Consider the following 19,655-nt stretch of genomic DNA (forward strand, 5'->3'; position numbering starts at 1 on the left):
CAAATAATTTAGTTTACAATTTTACCTAAAGATTCTGAAAATTTAAAGGAAAAATATTCATAACTTTCCTAAAAAATGATGTTATTGCTGGAAATTTGGCAACCCTCGAATGTTCATACGGCGCTTTTCCTTAGCATGGCAGTATTCAACTCAATATAAACTTTAATTAACCGATACTAAGTATTGCCATTGAGTAATTAGTGATTGAGTGAACCAAAGGAATGTGAATTTATAACATATAAATTACTGTTAAGGACTTCCCGACTTGACAGCCATCATCAGTGTTTCATTACATAAAACGTCACATCACTAAAACAAAATGTCCATAATGTTTTTATGGTGTTGCCAAGTTTGCTATACTTTATGTTTTTACGATGAGACAGTGATGTATGTGATAAAGCTATGATTATGATTTTCAAATCAAGAATCCTTTGGACATAAAGTCAGTTACAAATATACAGCGCCTTGGTTCATTCAATCACTTATTTCAACGTAAAATATCCATAGTTCTTCACCCAGCGAGGCAACTATGATTAGAACCAAGTTCAACAGAAAGAAATCAAATCTTATCAAGATAGAACCAAGAAGAAGAGATTTAAACATGCACCTCTCCATAAAACGCAATGTTAGAAATAAGGTTCAGTGCCTTTTTTACATTCAAAATATTTCCTTTACTTCAAAATTTTGTCACAAGGAAATAATAGTTATTTTAGCTTAAATAAACGACTCCAAACTCTTTTTTCCTAATTTTAGTTTCTCGAACTGTTCATTTTAGTGCAGTTCCTTTGAATCTTCCTTTACTGCAAAAAAGCTTGTTTGATTATTGCAACTTTGCAAGTCCCTGCCGCAGTTTCGATTTGTTTCTTTAAAAAAAATGACCGGTGCGGTTTTTACGGAAATTTTCTGCGAATCTTCTTCGTTTATTCAATTGTATATATTCCAAAGCATTTCCAGGAGATATTTTGGTTACTTTATGTCTGAGAAAAGAGAACAAGTTGGTTTTTGCAATCGCTAGCGATAGCAATATTCGTCATGGGAACTTTTGCTTCTGGGATATGAAAATTTTAAGGTACAGTTCGTTTGTAGTATCTTCAGAATTGAAGGGGCTATGTAATTTTGTGTCGACATCTCTTTTTTAACATTTTTAATTTTTTTTCTTTGCATACAAGAAAGCTGTTATTTACCAATTATTTATTTTCGTTGGATTATGTATGGTTTTTGGAAGTTAACGCATTTAACTTTCAGTTTCGTTTTTTCGGCGTAAAGTATGATATTTTTACTCTACGCATATGCCAGAATACGCATCATAACGACGGTGAAACTACCAAACCACGTATCTCGTTTGCGGTGTTTAAAAATCTCCGCTCACATTTTATTTTTTTGAAGTAGACCAAATCAATATCATTCCTTGGAATTTTCACAGAATTTTCTCCGCACGAAGAGGAAAAATCACGGAAATTTTCAAGACTGGACGTTAAGTAGCTTTTCATTTAAAAAATAAAGTATGACAGGAAGTCTGCGACGTCGCAAACCGAGATACGTGGTTTGGTAGTTTCACCGTCGATAAGTGACCTATGTGCTTCCTAAGTTGCCATTTTTTTCATTCAAATAGATGTAACCGAAATGTTAGATGTGTACTACCTATACTACTTTCATGTCATTGCTTTATTTATTTATTTACTTTTTGCGTAGGTATAAATTGTTATTTTTTGCTGAATTTTGGAGAGAATATTGTTTTAAGAACGTGGAATGTAAATTAATTTTATTGAAAAAAGAAAATACCATCATTAATTTTGGCGAACAGAGAAAATATACATCAATATTTGGGTCAACATCTCCCTGATTATATAAAGGATGAATATATTAGTATTTCTGTATCAAAAAACTTAGCTTTTGTCTTCAGAGATACGATGATTCTAGTCCCAGTCAATTTGTTTTATTGAAAAAACAAAAAAACAAAAAATAATAAAAAAAAAAAACAACTGAAATGTTAGACATACTATTTTTATGTCTTTCTATTTGTATCAATAGGTACTTTTTGCTTAACTTACGAACGTTGAATGCAAATTAACTTTATTGAAAAAAGAATAAAATAACGTCATTAATTTGGGGGAACATGTGGCTGATTATATGAAGGAGGTATATTCCAGTATTTTTGTTTAACATATTAACTCACGAGAAAATGTTCGCACATTTATCATCTACTATTAATTATTTTTTGATGATTAGTCTAAAACATTCAATACAACCATTAGTAGGGCGGATAAGCATAACAATCGTGCATTTCTGGAAGAAAGCATGAAACTTTCAGGATATCATCTTTACCTATAGAAGGTTCAATTTCGCAAGTGAGCCCAAAATTCTGAGGCCATGGGGGCCGGGGGGGCAGGGGGCCCTGATTTCGCTATGTTTTGCCGAAATTTTCGCGTTGGATCATCGTGAGAACACCGTTAACAATGTAAAATGTGATCAAAACCTGTGTAAACGTCATTAATAGGTTCTCTCAAACAGTATCCTAAAATGCTAGCACTGTCCGATCCCGAAGCACCCCTCAAAATGCCTAAAATTCAAAATGGCGCCCATAATAAGGCCTCCGGAATATCGATATTTTCACTTGTGCATATCCTGTCATGTGAGGTATCGTTTTCCATGTAATTTTGGTTGCAGATTTCATATTTGAAGTCAAAACAACCCCCCGGTCAAAATTGGTGCCCCCAATCCAAGATGGCGTCCAGATTTGAAAGGCAGAAGGGTGCATTTTTTAAACTTTTACGCGATAAGGCAAGTGATATGTCATTTCCTATGTAATTTTGGTCGTACATTTCATTACTGAAGTCAAAACAGTCCTCCGGTCAAAATTGGTGCCTCAAATCCAAGATGGCGTCCAGATTTGAAAGGCAGAAGGGTGCATTTTTTCAAATTTTTACGTGATAAGGCAAGTGATATGTCATTTCCTATGTAATTTTGGTCGTACATTTCATTATTGAAGTCAAAAAAGCCCCCGGTCAAAATTGGTGCCCGCCAAATTGGCCAATTGGTGCCAATTGGTCGGCCAAATTTGAAAGGCAGGAGTGTGAATTTTTATGAGAAAAATAATCACGCGAGTTGACAAGAGAGGTAGGTATCAATTCATACGCATTTTTAGTCAACAAAACGAATCTAAATGAAATGTAAAAAAAATCTTTTACACAAAAATGATACGAGATAATTAAGAGGGTGATCAGTTTGGTCGTCCACGGTAGGAATGATGTTAACAGGAGCATCTATAATGAGCTATTTTATTCATTTTTAGGCCCATATAATTTCTCAATAAAGATAAGGACATTTCACGCGACGCACCTGTCGTACCCTCTCCGGTCAGTATAGGAGAAAATCCTAATCAACACATGCTGATTCACATTCCCAGCGAGGCTCTTCAGGATCTTCCACCTACGGTTCTGTAAGTTTCTACAGTTGGAGTCTTCAGAACTTCTGCATGAGTCTAAGAACGAAAATATTATTTTCTTGGTGGTACAGCATGGTGTCACTCCCTTTCTTACAATTACACCGGATAATTTTAAGCGGGGATTCCGGAAGCTGGAGGCAAGTCACTTAAAATAGGATGAAGCTCCTTGTTTTTATTCATCCATCCCCAAAGACAAGCATCCAGATCACTTCATCCCATCCACAGCTGAGTATAAAAGTAGCTCCTAAATTAATGTTACCTACTTCATTGCTGATGATATCGAGGGTAATTTCTCTAATTGAATGAAGACTTTGAAAGCTGGAAATTTTTTCTTCGATGTATGATGACGGAGGTCTTCGAAAGTCACATTTTTTTGGCTACCATTGAGGAGTAATATTTCGACAGTGAAACAGCAAAAGTGCGTATTTTGGTTGCAGGATTTCAAAATATTCGCTCCTATTTTATTTTTTGAAAGGGGGCCAAACCAACATTATGGCTTGACATTTTTACAGAATATTCCTCACATAGAGAGTGAAAACAAACAAAGTTTTCAAGAAATGACTCCAGTATTTTTTAATGGAGGAACGGAAGTATGACAAGAAGTCTGCAACACCGCAAACCGAAATAGTATTTAAGCAGTTTCACCATCGATTTACTCTTTTCCAGCTCTTTATCCGTTCATGGTTTTGATTAGGTTCCAAGAACCTTTCTTTAGATTCTTGCAGGTAAGGATCACATAAAAGCGTACAGAATATTGCTGTTCCTATTTTATGGATGTGAGGGGTTGAATGGCAACCAGTAAACGCATGCAAGAACAGCTATCATCTCGGATTTTGCGCGTTTAACATCACTTTGAAAACGCAAAGAAACATTGGTGTCTGCTCATCAATTTGATGGAACAAAGGTTTGTGCAATGGATTAGTAAGTATGCCTATGCTTCGATCAAACTCGATGGAGTAGAGACCCACCAACTGAAACCGACTGAAAGTTTTCTAAATTATTTTCGGTACTTATTAATTGTTTATCCTCTGAGTCTAGGGCATCTGAAATTGAGTTCAGAGTTTTTGTGCAGTAACCAGCAAGACACCTCACTATTAGTGGCTCATCATTTTTCACTTGTCAGCCATGATGGCAATCATCTTGATTATCTCGTTTCATTTTTGTGTAAAAGATTTTTTTTACATTTCATTTAGATTCGTTTTGTTGACTAAAAATGCGTATGAATGATACCTCTTGTCATCTCACGTGATTATTTTCTCATAAAAATTCACACTCTTGCCTTTCAAATTTGGCCGACATCTTAGACTTCGGGCACCAATTTTGACCGGGGGGCTTTTTTGACTTCAGTAATGAAATGTACGACCAAATTACATAGGAAATGACATATCACTTGCCTTATCGTGTAAAAGTTTAAAAAATGCACCCTTCTGCCTTTCAAATCTGGACGCCATCTTGGATTGGGGGCACCAATTTTGACCGGGGGGTTGTTTTGACTTCAATTATGAAATCTGCAACCAAAATTACATGGAAAACGATACCTCACATGACAGGATATGCACAAGTGAAAATATCGATATTCCGGAGGCCTTATTATGGGCGCCATTTTGAATTTTAGGCATTTTGAGGGGTGCTTCGGGATCGGACAGTGCTAGCATTTTAGGATACTGTTTGAGAGAACCTATTAATGACGTTTACACAGGTTTTGATCACATTTTACATTGTTAACGGCGTTCTCACGATGATCCAACGCGAAAATTTCGGCAAAACATAGCGAAATCAGGGCCCCCTGCCCCCCCGGCCCCCATGGCCTCAGAATTTTGGGCTCACTTGCGAAATTGAACCTTCTATAGGTAAAGATGATATCCTGAAAGTTTCATGCTTTCTTCCAGAAATGCACGATTCTGGGAACTTTTTCCCCTTATCCGCCCTACTACATTAAAAAGTAGTTCCCATCGGCGGGTATCGAACTCCCGATCGCCGGGTGCCCGCACCTAATCAAAAATACGAGGCGGATTAGTCAACTAGACTATAACGGATCCACGTGGGCGAGAGTAAAAATAGCATTTAAAAGACTCGGGCAATGGGCGGGACTTATCACAAGAGACCTTGACTGCTTTTGAAGCGCATTGCTGTAGGAGCCATGGTTCGCACTGTTTTAATGCGTCTCGAGGTTCATCCTAGTATGCATTCCGATCGCGGCAGTTGAGCTAAGGCAATATTTGCGTATCCATGAGTTAAATCAATCAATCGAGCTCTGATTTTGACTTCTTTATCCGTAACGAGTCCTCCAGAAAAATTTTCCACCTTGTACGATGGTTATTATTTCTTTACTTCTATTTTTCAAATTTGAGGTGGGATAATGGCGGCTTCTCAAGAACACCGAGGTAGGCGATCTTTTGCACCAACGAACAGAAAACTGATGGCGAAAAATAACCAATCAGAACCTCCCAAAAAAAAGAATTTGCCTAAAAACGGAACTTCGTGGTTCTGCGCAGATTTACCAGTCAGACACGACATCTCAAAGTGGAAAAAAACTCGCTGAAAGCGAATTTTAGCAATCAACACAACTTGACGTAGAGACATGATTGGCTAAAAAATACAACGGTTTTTGATACATCGGAAAATCAACCAAAAATCGGAGACTGGGCGAAACGCTCAAGGTCGCAGAGGTATAGGGAATCCCATAGCGAAAGCAACGGAACGATTCTAATATCATGGGGAACTCCGTTCCCATGACAACATATTATTGGAAATAACCCAACGTTGTAATGAAGACTTGCACTAGATGCATCTAACCATCGGTATTCATATTCTTAGCTTTACATTGGAGAAAAAAACACATTGGATCTAGAGTCCAGACTCTTGAAAACACTGACAAGAAAAAGGACTCTTGATTCAAGCAGATTTAAGCTTAAATTAAAAGGAAATCCGCTCAAAATAAGAGGCTTGTTTCTTGATTTAAGCTTAAATCTGATTAGATCAAGAGTAATTTTTTCTTGTCGATATTTTTAAGAGCCTGGACTCTAGATCCAATGTGTTTTTTTTTCCCGTGTACCTTTAAAATCCAAAATTCTGAGCTTTGATCTTGGTTTACTCATTCCAACGCAAGAATTGAATTTCGATTTTTTTTTTAAAGTTTCAAACACACTGCTAAATAAGAGAGAATACTGAAGACAGCACACGGTGTGTACACTTAGTCCAGCAATAAAAACATTGAAACCCGGTGCAGTGGGAGGGGAGGGGGGCTAAAATATCCCGCATGGTTTAGCAAGCTTCAACCATTTCACCGATATGAACATGAGCGTCGTAAGTTGAGGCTTTTCCGGTTGACCGTTGAATAATCTCTTCCGATAAGCATGCGCCATTTCCGGCGGAAATCCAATTAACATTCGGGACTCGAACTGCTCCAAGTTCGTCTCGTCGCGCGAAGATCGATCTAGCCTTCAGCGCGATATATCGTTTCGATGTGACTATATGAATGGACCACGTTTTGCGATAAGGAACCACTATTTCTGGCGCATTTTAGAAACAACACATATGCCATTGTTTTCCTCTGTAGAAAGGCGCTTTTATGAAAGAGCGAGAGATGGTGGTTCCTCATTGCAATCCAAATAACAAAGAATATATCGAAGAGTAAGGTCGGAAAATGCGCGATGTTGTATTAGTCTCCTTTTTTTTGAGGAAAACCAAATCAACAGTTTGCATGATCCTGCTGCAAATTATGAAAACTCATCATCATCATCATCATCATCATCTTCTTCTTCTTCTTCTTCTTCTTCTTCTTCTTCTTCTTCTTCTTCTTCTTCTTCTTCTTCTTCTTCTTCTTCTTCTTCTTTTTCTTCTTCTTCTACTTCTTCTTCAGATGACTAGTGCACTTTTTGTTTGTCAGGCCATCCAAAAACGAGCACATTAAATTATAAATATTATATGTATAAAAACAAAAAATCGGTGAATACCAAGGACAATCAATAAAAAATCAATAAAACCAGCAACAAAATTTTCAATCATCCTCAGGAGAAGAAAGCCAGCCTTTTGCCCATCTCTTAGGCGGTCGTCCAGCGGGCTGATTGTTGGAATTGTTAGGAAAAACGATAGACAAAGAAGACAAAGAGGATACGGAGAGATCCTATCGGTGGAGGCGGGTGGTTGCAATGGACAAAGGAGATAAGGTATATAATAATAGACTAACTAACGACAACCCACGAGAGACCCTTTGTTTAGTCCATAATTTTCCCCTTAGTCCATGAGAACCATCCATTTTAACCAATAAGTTCGCTCCATACTCCTAGAGTCTTCCTTGTCTAGCCCTTTGTCTATCCATTTCAACAATCAGCCTGCTCGTAATCTTTACACTAAGGTTTGTCCAGTCCTACAGATTTCCGCTATAGTCTCTTTTCATCCATTCGGTGAACGACCAAGAAACCTATTTCTCAAACATGCACCACCCTCACTGAAAAAAAATTCTCGGCGTTTTTACCAAGGTCCGTTGGTACTTTTACCACTTCACTTTTCTTACCAATTATTGGTAATTTTACCAAGACAGACCGGTAAGATTACCTAAAACCCGGTATTTTTACTGTTTTTTCAGGTTAGAATACCACTTTTATTGGTAATCAATTCCCGGTAACTTTGCCATTTTATCTCGGTAATCCTACCACAGTCGATAAAAAATATTGGCGTTTTTACCGGGGTCCAGTAAAATTACCGAAAAAGTCAATAATTTTACCGAGATTTCTCGGTAAAATTACCAATTCTATAAATGGTAACTGTACCAAGAAAAAACTGGGATCAAATAGAACCCTGAATTCTTGGTAATTTTACCCTTCTCTTAGTAAATACACAGAGATTTTTTTTCAGTGCAGGTTTGTCAACCGCATATTCGAGGGCATCGAGCACCCCGCGTAGCACCTCCAACACCAATATCGAGTCATATCGAATCGAGATCGCGGTGGAGGAGGGGGTGGGGGAGGGGGAGGGGGAGGGGTGGGGGAGGGGAGGGGACGCATCCTCGGATAGCTACTTACCAACGTGACGTGGCTGGATTTGCCGGGGGCAGAAAATTGAAGGGCCGCAACGAGGAGCGACGCCGGCGTCCCTAAATCCCTTCATAACAGATCAGAGGGCAAGGGCAGAGGGCACAAGGCAATGATAATCAGAGTATCAACTCGGAGGCTAACCCTTCCCGCCGCCGAGAGGGATGCATGGGCTTTTCCACCGAATGATAATAGCACTTGAATATTTCACAACAAGATGTTAACTCCTCGTTGCTGGCGCGTAGATTATCATTACCCTCCCCCCCCGCCCCACCCCCCGAAAGCCGACCCCTCGCGAGCACAGCCACCTCCCTCCTCGCCCCCGCCCGCAATCCGAAGCAGTTTATTACTCGTTTTTAGTTAAATGTTCCATTTTCAGAGCGAATTTTCGTTAGGTCGGAAAGGTTAAAAAGGGTTTCGGCGGAGGGCGGGGTGGGGGTGGGGGGGGGGTTTGAGGGGCGGAGGCCCCGGAGGAGGCTCTCTCCGCCTAACTACCAATTAAACCGTACGCCAAAGTTGATGATGCGTCGTTGTTTCCACCCTCGAAAATTAAGCTTTTGTTTATTAGTTATTTATTTTGTGGAAATATATTTCGGGGCGGGGAGAGCCTGCGTTGAGAGGTTCGAGCCGTCACGCATGTATTATATGGAGCGGGCTTGTTGATGAGTGGAAAGGTACCGGAGAAATTCGCTTACGTTGAATTTGTGTTTCTGCATTTGAGTCGTGAAAAAAGTCACGGCGGTACTGCGAAGCAGCCTACATGCCAGCAAAAAATTCACACCGATTTCTTGGGGGAAAAATGATTATACAGCTTCAATGCGTCATTTTCCAGGCTGAAGAGATAACTCAATTCCAAGGTTGCAAAATGGATTAAAAGATTCCATTTTTTTAATAAAAATATGACAGTGTAAATTTAATATGTTGCTGATTTTTTCATTTTTATCAGGATTCATATCAGTAATTTTGTTTAAAAGAATGTCACATTTTCTCCTGATTTCCAAGTTCTTTTCTTTCTCTTTAGACGATGGCCATCCACAGACCATTCAGGAGAAAAGGTAACATTTTCTAAAAAATATTAGTGTAAATTCCGTCCGCAATTTCGCTAAATTTTTGGTGTAATCAGAGGAAAAAGTTTTCAACTTTTCAAATACAATGACCCAATATTCTCCTTGTGAAAAAATGATTCATGAGTGGGAAACTGGCAACATAGATGTACCTATGTGGCTAGATCTTTTGTCTTGAAATTGACGAATAAAATTTCGCCAATACGACCGAAGCTTTTAAAATTTGAAAACTCGACAGGTCGCAGTTTTTGATTCGTAGAAAATCGACGAGACACGTAGTTTTCCAGACTCAACATTAATGTTATGCGCTGTATACTTGGGGTACACGTCAGAAAAGCAATTATCTTTTCCATATGAGAAAAAAAATATCAGAAAATTCTTCACTAAGGAATGAATTATGGAGAAAATTACACGCAATTGGGAACCTTCATGAATCGTAATTTTAATGCGGCAAAATCGCTGACTCATTTTGCCAAAATTGGACGTATTTCTGCCAAACGGAACTATGTGCATTGAGACATGAGCCCTGGGACCCATAATAATATATGCATAACAGGGCTCATGTCATAATGCACATACACATAGTTCCGTTTGGCAGAAATACGTCCAATAGAGAATTTGCAGATGTCTTCAATTTTGCGAATTCCATCCTAAAAATGATTCTTCTAGGAAAACTGGGCACAAAGATATCGTTGGTTTCTAAATTGAAGAATTATTGGACAAAATATGACAAAATAACCTAATCTGCTAAAATACATGTGTTTAAATGGAAAATGCCGCCAGATGACGTCGTATGGCGGCACATTTTCTCACTTTTAAATCTATTTTTCTCCAGTTTCCCAAGTCAAAAAAAAAAAAATATGAAAAATACTGTGAACTTAGCTCATGAAGCACTCTCAGATAAAGCAATACAATTTTTGTATGCAAATTCTCTACTGTCGATTAGACAGTTTGTTCCTTTGCCCTCGATATGCACTGGAAAAAAAAACACATTGGATCTAGAGTCCAGACTCTTAAAAACATTGACAAGAAAAAATACTCTTGATACAATCAGATTTAAGCTTAAATCAAGAACCAAGCCTCTTAATTTAAGCGGATTTCGTTTTGATTTAAGCAAAAATTCGATTGAATCAAGAGTATTTTTTCTTGTCAATGTTTTCAAGAGTCTGGATTCTAGATCCAATGTGTTTTTTTTTCCAGTGTATTATTCCTTTGCCCTCGATATGGGCTCACAACATTGATATTTTCCGCAGAGGACACCCTGTATACCCGGCTAAAATATTCCCATAGAAATCCCTTTGTACGCTTCTGGAAACACAAGCGCGTCGAGAGCACAACGATGATCTCCTCTTCCCGAAGTTCTGGAGTCCGATTCGAAAGCTCCGAGTGTCAAAGGCCAAAGTGGAGTAGAAAGAGGAAAAGCAGGAGCACAAAAGGAACGGGGGGGGGGGATTCGGGAAAGCAACCGCGGGTCGAAATCAAAAAGGAGCGGATGTAGGTTTATATTCGGGCCCGAGCGAGAGAAACGGGGAATAAAGTAATTTTAGACGTCAATTAAAGTAGCTATCAGTTTGGGGGGTAATAATTGGTGCACTGTTAAAGTCAGTGCTGACATTTCACGAAGAACAGAAAATCTTGTTAATAATTCACGCTGATTCTGTCACCCTTCTCCCGAGCGGCGAGCCCGAGCACACGGCTGTCAACCGATCACCGGGGAGAGAAAGGTACCGCTGTTGGGGTTGGGGGTCGGGGGGCACTACTTTCTCGTCAGTGCCATTGTGGCATTGCGTCGCTGTGCCTCCGCTGTCGAGAAAGAGATTGTGGCCCTGCTGCCGAAATAGGCGCTTCAACCTTTGAAATCGTGAAATTTCGAACGAGGGAGAATCTACAGTGTCTGAATTTTGTGAATTTCATCTTTAAGACCATAGGTGGTTTCGAAGGGGGGGGGGGTGTACACTGTAAAGGGCGTATGCCCCTCTCCAATTTGCTAGAAAAAAAGTAAAAAGAAGAAGGGAGGAAAGAAGAAAGGAGGACGCTTATATTTTGGGATTATTCGTGACGCAATTTACTCAAACTGCATGTTAAATGCTTCAAAATTTCTGGGGGAAAATAATGTTGCATAAGATGGACATGTATTATTGTATCACGCTCCTTAGAATTTTATTCGATTTACTACAAAAAAAAAACAAAATTGTGAATTTTGGCATACGTAGGTGTTAAATGTCCTACCCGAGCAACATATTCGAGTTATTTCAACTGCTAATCATGTTGATTAATTATAATGAAAAAAACTAAAGACGGGAATTAATTAAATCTTAATTATATTGTGTGAAAAATGATTCCCTTGGTTTATAGAGCTATTAAACACAGTCTTTTCATATGAAACAAAAAATATCCAATTAAAAAATGGCATACTTATAAGTGGATCGAATTTAGCAAAAAGGAACCAGCACAATTATAGGGTTGTAAAATGTTGCTTCTTCATAATTATCGGAAAAATCTCTCAAAATAGCAAATACTTGTTGCTTCCTACCAAACAATTTTTAATTATGAAGGAATAGAATCGTGTAAATTTTAATGCCTCACTTCTATTGAGTATTGCTTAAAAAAAAGAAGAACTTGGATGATTTTGAAAAAACTTCGATCGCGCTGGTTCCTTTTTGCTAAATACGATCCAAATAATGCTCCAATGCCGTTTAAATAGACCACCACCGCTTCTTCCCAGAGCTCTTTTGAGCCAAATTCTCATCCAAATACAATAGATACAAATAACTTTGGCTCAAAGAACTACTAAACACTGTCTTTCATTTGAAAAGAAATTAAATTAAAAAAGCCAAACCTCGATGCTAATCAAACAAACCACCACTGTTTTTCCTCAGCGCTCTTTTGATCCGAATTCTCATCCAAATACTGAACGAGCCTTTTCCTGACTTCGTACGTCGGGATAACGGTCTCGATGTATCCTTTGAAGACCACCTTCTCCTTCACGTGAAAGTACCCGTGGTCCAGTAGGTACTTGAGAAGGAGGTTCTTGACGTACACATTCTTCTCCGCCTTGGTGGGGTTTTCCAACGCGTTCTTCAGGATCCTGATGTTACGGGAGTTGAAGCTGTACGGTCCATCGACGACTTTCATTTTCGTGTTGTTCGTCGTCAGAGATCCCTCGATGTCCGTCTTCAAGAGGCCCTCCGCGAAGAAGGGCCTCAGGAGTTGCTGCACCTGCCCGGCGTCCTTCCAGTGGGTCTGGAGTTTACCGGTTTCGAAGTACTTCAGGATCGAGATCATATTGTAGAGTGTCATGTTGGAGTCTTGGACCGGGTAGCCACCGTACCTACAGAGAAGAAAAGTGGTTATATCGGTGGCTATTGTGCGAAACCACCAGTGCTTCTAACCCATGTCCGTCAAAAGTTCCGAGAATCGGAAGTTTTTTGTTCCAATTTCTCCCACCGTCAATAGTTCCAGAATTCCTTTTACACTGGGAAAAGAAACACCTGGGATCTACAGTCCAGACTCTTAAAAACATCGACAAGAAAAAATACTCTTGATTCAATCAGATTTAAGCTTAAATCAAGAACCAAGCCTCTTTAATTTGAGCAGAATTCCTTTTGATTAAAGCTTAAATCTGATTGAATCAAGAGTATTTTTTCTTGTCGATGTTTTCAAGAAGTCTGGACTCTAGATCCAACGTGTGTTTTTTTTCCAGTGTAGATGTCTTCAAAAGCTCCGAGGAAGTTCCGGAAAATGCAAAAGATCCAGAACATTTCGGGAATTTTAAAAGTTCCGTAAATAAAAATTCAGGAAAATCTCATAAGGTCTGGAGTTCGGAACTATAGTTTCGGGAAAGGGGAGCACTGGAAACCACACATCTCTATGCGGTGTTTCAAAATTTCCACTCCTATTTTATTTTTCGGATTTTGGCTCTCTTCTTCTGAGGATTTTTGAATATTGTATTGCTGTTTGTATTCATTTGACGAGTTCTTTATATTTATCGATTTTAATTTTTACAATATTTATGATTTAATGTGCTCCGCTTTAAATGACCTGACAGAGCTCATCCCCAGTCGATCGTCGAGGAAGAATTTCATTTTTCCGAGGAAAAACAATTAAAATTTCTATTTATAGCTCGGGATTCATACAAAATATTCCGCTGACAGAGAAGAAAAATTAAGGGGGTTTTCAAGGAATTGTGTTGCTCAGAATTCGAGGAAAATAATAAAATATGACAGGAGGTCTGCAACGTCGCAAATGGCGAAGTGTAGTTTCGCACTTCGGTCATTGATATATAAAATATACAGGATGAGATAAGACTCATTCTACTGAGAAATGATGCATGATCTTTTTTGCGGGACGTAAGCCATATTTTTTTCTTTCTTTTTTGCTTCTGCAAAACCTGAGGTTTAGGAATCACGTTCATGATATAACTCCGCGCTGAAAAGGACTTTTTCGGTTCTCAAGCAAATTTCCTTTAAAAAGAAACACGCGAATGGACTTGCCATACGGGTACTCTACGTACTTATGGACTGCTCTGCCCTCAGATATCTCCAATCACAGATCTACTACCCTACAATCAACAGGAATACAAACCCACTTACATGCGATGAACCCAATATTACTACCAAAATTCTGAAACTCTTCACCTCTCTTAATTTAAAAATCTAAATTTTCGTATATACTCCCATTTTCAAAATTCTCTGTAAAGACATTAATAGCCCGTGACGCTGAATGTCTCTAATATACTAACTAACTAACTAACTAACTAACTAACTAACTAACGACGCTGAATGTCTCTAATATACTAACTAACTAACTAACTAACTAACTAACTAACGAACTAACTAACTAACTAACTAACTCTACTCTAAGTAACATACCATTCCCGGATCTGCGACATCTCCGCCTCCTTCCCATATCTCTTGGCCAACTCGAGCACATCCCCCTCCGTAAATCCGTAACACGCAGCGATCTTGGGGTTCTCAGCGAAGTTGACGGTGAGGAGGCTGTTGGCCTCGGTGACGCGCGAGTTGACGTCCGGCGGGATGAGCCGGGCCGAGGCCGTGATGAGGGACTTATGGTGGAAGAAGTTGACTTTCACCAGGTTCACGACGAAGCCCTTGAGGAAGTCGTGGATCTTCTCGACGTCGTCGGCGGCCAGGCGCCGGTCGCCGAGCATCTGCCGGAGAGGGGCGTCGAAGTCGTCGACGAGGACGATGCTTCGGCGGTCCAGGTGGGAGTGGAGCAGGTGGGTCAGGTCCTTCCCGCGCTGGGTCAGCCAACCGGATTCGTTCTTCGCGGCGACACGGGTGTAGTCGGATCTCTGACAGGCGTCCAGTCGTCTGGAATCCAAATCAATAGGGTTTTTATATATGTCAAAGGCAATGGAGATGTTACATGTGTGAGGAATTTGCGATTTGACTGTTGATTCTTATGCAAAAGTTTGCGAAAAAAACGATAGTGCCTCTGGTTTTCTCTGAAATCAACTCCCAAGCTCAAAAAAGCTCTCAAGTTGAGGCCAAAATGGAGGAGATATCCCACGCTATCCTGAGAGTCCACCTCTACATCAAGACAAACTCTCCATGCAAAGATAGGGAGCAAATACATTAGCAGGGTTGCCGTGTTTTCAGTTTTAGAGTCCCCAATTAAAGTGGCAGCCCCGTCAATGTATTTGCTCCCTATCTTTGCATGGAGAGTTGGTCTTGATGTAGAGGTGGACTCTCAGGATAGCGTGGGATATCCCCTCCATATTGGCCTCAACTTGAGAGCTTTTTTTTGAGCTTGGGAGTTGATTTCAGAGAAAATCAGTGGCACCATCGTGTTTCTCGCGAACTGTTACACAAGAATCAGCAGTCAAATCGCAAATTCCTCATACATGCAACATCTGCATTAGCAATCGTTTGCAATTTGTAAGCGGTTCACATATTGTTTCAATATATCGCAATAATACGCATCGGCATAATGCAATTTTTAAGGGTTATATAGTTTTCTAACGTATGGGCTTGGCTTGAATGTGCCTTCATTTTTTGTGATACTCTACACTTTACCACGATGTTAAGTTCGTTGTCTGTCCGATCTCAACCCAAGTAACGTCACTGAGTTCACTGCACGCTCTCCTGAGTGTCAGGGCCGGATTCACCTAAATTCCGCCCATGGGCCGCCTGTATTTTGCCGCCCCCTTCTCATTCGTTTTGAAACATCAGTAAAAACCATCAAGTGAACGTGCCAGGGGGAGGGATGCATGAGACGCGTTTACTCGTGTTGAACACATTTTTTGGGAAAGTCCTGTCAACACTACTAGCAAAAGGTCACGGAACTTTGCGCGAAAGTCAAGTTTCGTAAACCTATCTCTAATGGAGAAGGCCTTCCATTTATAAGAAATGAACGATAAAATTATGTAAGTACAAACACAAAAGGTTTAATGATTTTAACTTCCGCCGCCGCGCCGCGCCGACCGCACCTTGTTTGGCGCAATGCATGAAGTATTCACGCAGTCTTGTAGGCGCTATGCGTTTCACGCTGACCGCACTGCGTTTGGCGCAATGCGTGAAGTATTCATGCATTCTTGTAGGCGCTAACCGTTTCACGCTGACCACAATAACCGCACTGTGTTTGATGCAATGCGTGAAGTATTTGTGCAGTCTTGTAGGCGCTAATATGTGTTACATGCCGATTACCGCGCCGAGGGCTTCTCCTTTTCATCTCAAGTGTTCGTCATCATTTCTCCCGAAGTCGCGCCGTTCCAGGCCAAATTGCGTGTTTGGTTTCTTTCTTAACTCGACTAATTAAATGTGCTGTCTCTTGTATCAATGAAAGACGACAAAATTAGAAATTACTATACTCTCAGGAAATGAGAGATTTTGTAGCCTTTTCTCGTTTACAATTTTTTTTTTTTTTAAATCCGATTTTTTTTATACCTATATTTAAAAAAAATTGCAAAATTTCCGTGTTATCGTGAAACTCCCCATTAGTCTCTATCAATTATTTCTCTTTCTTTTCTATACGAAAAAGTAACTGGCCATCCTAGATTTACAACGAGCAAATGAAATAATCTACTCACGAGGAATCAGCCAAGTAGCTGTGCTCAAGGTAAGCTTCACTAAGAACTTCCTGGAACGATTTGATAAAATCCGAATACCCTCTTCCGACGTCCAACCTATCAAAGCGGAAATGCACAACCGGATACAGACCGAAGTACTTGAACAAGAACTTTTCGTCTTTCATGACGCCGAGCTTGTGGTCGGAGAGGAGTTTCCTATTGCTGGTGGAGTTCCGATCCAGGGGTGTCCCATCAGCGTCAACTTGGACTTGGCAGAAAGTCTTCAACATGTTCATGATGCTCGTTTTGCCGAACCCCCGCGGCGCCGTGACGTACATCGTGTAGTCGCTGTATTCCATGCTCTCGAAGAACAGGTTCACGAACGCACTTTTGTCGACGAACGACTTGGAGCGTAGCAGGGCAGGGAAACTGTCTCGGTTGGGATCGAATGGTGATCTTGGCGGTGCCTGAGAGCTCTGTGAAAGGAAACGCAGAAGAGGCTGTTACGCACATTTTGTCGCTCCTGAACACTGAAAAAAAATCTCAGTGTATTTACTAAGAAAAGGTAAATTGCCAAGAATCAGGTTCTATTGATAACAGTTTTTACTTAGTAAGATTACATTTATGGAATTGGCAATTTACAGAAATCTCGGTTTAAATTATTGAACATTCTCGTAATTTTACTGGACCTTGTAAAACGCCATATCTTTACGACTGTGGTAGAATTCCGAGTAAATGCATAGATACCGGAATTGATTACCATAAAGTGGTATTTCTTACCTGAAAAAACAGTACAAATACGGTTTTTAGGTAAGTTACCAGTCTGTCTTGTAAAATTCCAATATGGTTAAAAAAGTGAGATGGTATAGGTACCACGGACTTGGTAAAACGCCGAGAATTTTTTTTCAGTGATGCGACGTATAAGCTGCCGTGCTGAGGAAGAACCATACAGGGTGGTATGAAACGTAAGAACAACTGAAAGATTGGAAATTTCAGTGAAATTTTTCATGAAATTTCACGAGGTTGTGAAATATTTCATATTTTTCAGGGAAAGAGTATGCAACCCGCACTCAAAAACACAAAAATAAAAGGAAGTCACAATTTCCAAATTTTGCGAAACATGAAAAGGAACCGAGATATTTTTCAATATCTTTCATAAATTTCTGAAATTTCATGAAATATTTCACGTGAAATTTCAAGATTTTATTTTTCATGAAATTTTGTCACCCTGGCCGTATGAGACTTCAGACGTTGCCATATTTCCTTCAATAAAAACTGAATTTACTGGAAATTGTCACAATTTTTCTTTCAATTTTTCAGAAAATTCTGTCCGCAATTTAACCTAAAATATCTGAAAATTTCATAGAGAAATACGCATTACTTTCCTTACAAATACCTGTTTTACATATCAGGAGAAATTCGGCATTTCTTGAATGTTTATACGGCGTTTTTTCGTAGTACGGCAGTAAGGGTGTATTGGACGAAGTGAGTTTTGGACGAAGTGACTTTTGAAGAGTGTATTGGACTCAATTGGACGTATTTCTATCAAACGGAACTATTTACATTATGACGTGAGCCTCGTTATGCACATATTTTTATGGGTCTCGGGGTTCATGTCTTAATGCACATAGTTCCGTTTGATAGAAATACGTCCAATTTTTTCATGAATCAATGCTTTCCAGGTCTCATGTGAAATAGACTTACGCGCTTCCGACAGAGGAGCAATGATTTGTGCACGTCCTTCTCGAAACGCGACCGTTGAAAGGGACTTTTCGAAAACTTATGCAAATACATGTATTGTAAAGAATAATGTGTAAAAAACGGTTTTTTTGTATAATTTACTATAATATAAATTAAATATTTTAAAAAAGAACATATTTGTTAGGAATTTTTCAAAAATTTTCCAGAAGTTTTACGTAAGTGTTAAAATGCTACAGTAGCGTATACTTACAGTAGTGTTTATTAAGAGCAATTATTTTAAGTATATCAGTAAATTAGGTGTCATTACAGGTTTAATACATCCACATAATATCTCTCTGCGTTGAAACAAAAATACGATACACACAATAGTATGTCTAATGAGGAACGTGAATTCAACACAATGACGTAAAATATAAGTTCCTTTTGAAGCATTTCAAGAAGCGATTATTCAAAATTTTTGAGAAGTGGTGCTTATTTGCATTTCTCGTTACAGAATGTTCTTGAGCTATCTAAACGACAAATAATTCAAATGTTAATAAGTAGCTTTGAGCTTTCAAGATAAGTGTTTACTTACTTGGCACATGGTAATTGGTAAAGTTAAAACCGCCATTACAATGCAACATTTCATTTCTAAATGTCAAGGTATTCGGCCAATCTACTGAAAAACTCCTTTGAGTATTTGTTGTACAAAAGGAAATACCACATGGAACCAAAAATTTGCATTTCCAAACACCACTTCAAGAATAGCATTTTTTTTTTTCAAGACAAAAAATTCGGGGCGATCTCGATTCAACAGTTTAGTTGCAGAAATAACTTATACTGAGCGACCGGGCTTTTAACGAGGCTGAAATACTGTGTGAAGAGAAAGTAAGCTAAGCAAAAGGCTCACGCTTGTTTATCTGTGTGTTGCCAGGCTTTGTACCAATATCAATTGAAGTATGATAAGCATCCGTGATACGTCAATAAGATTTCATTTGATAATTCAGAATTTGGAACTGAGCGAAGAAGAGGAAGGTAAAAATTAGTAGAACCATGTGAGAAAGCTTCAATTAAACTCTTTAGTGGGTTGCGTAAGCGCTTGCATGCTCCTCAATTTGTTTGAGTATGATGCGTTTTTTAAATTGAAAAAATGAGTAAAAGCCTTCATGATAGTGATGACGTCATTCTTAAAGTCTTCGGATGATAATCTAAATCTGACTGAAAAATGAATACAAATGATTGATTTTTATTTTCCAAAAAGGGACCACTATTTATTTTCTAGCTCATTTTAGAAACAACATATGTGGCATATGCTACCCATGTAGATACGCCGTGCTTTTAGAATGAAGCAGAGGTATTGTTTCCGTACCACTAAATCTAGTCCAAATGGAATTTTACAAACT

The 19,655-nt window shown here is 39.1% G+C and overlaps 1 protein-coding gene across 1 annotated transcript; it reads right to left on the bottom strand.

Annotated features, from left to right (window-relative positions):
• Positions 1-11,846: 11,846 nt before the first annotated feature.
• LOC109038423 (uncharacterized) lies at positions 11,847-19,162 on the bottom strand. The gene is made up of 4 exons (XM_019053463.2): positions 18,848-19,162; positions 16,594-17,048; positions 14,414-14,875; positions 11,847-12,873 (listed from the first exon to the last, which is right to left on the bottom strand). Exons 1-4 carry the CDS (start codon positions 18,899-18,901, stop codon positions 12,393-12,395), a joined length of 1,452 nt encoding a protein of 483 aa, XP_018909008.2. The 5' UTR covers positions 18,902-19,162; the 3' UTR covers positions 11,847-12,392.
• Positions 19,163-19,655: the final 493 nt, after the last annotated feature.

This window comes from Bemisia tabaci, chromosome 10 (genome assembly GCF_918797505.1).
Source record: "Bemisia tabaci chromosome 10, PGI_BMITA_v3".
Lineage (NCBI taxonomy): Eukaryota > Metazoa > Arthropoda > Insecta > Hemiptera > Aleyrodidae > Bemisia > Bemisia tabaci.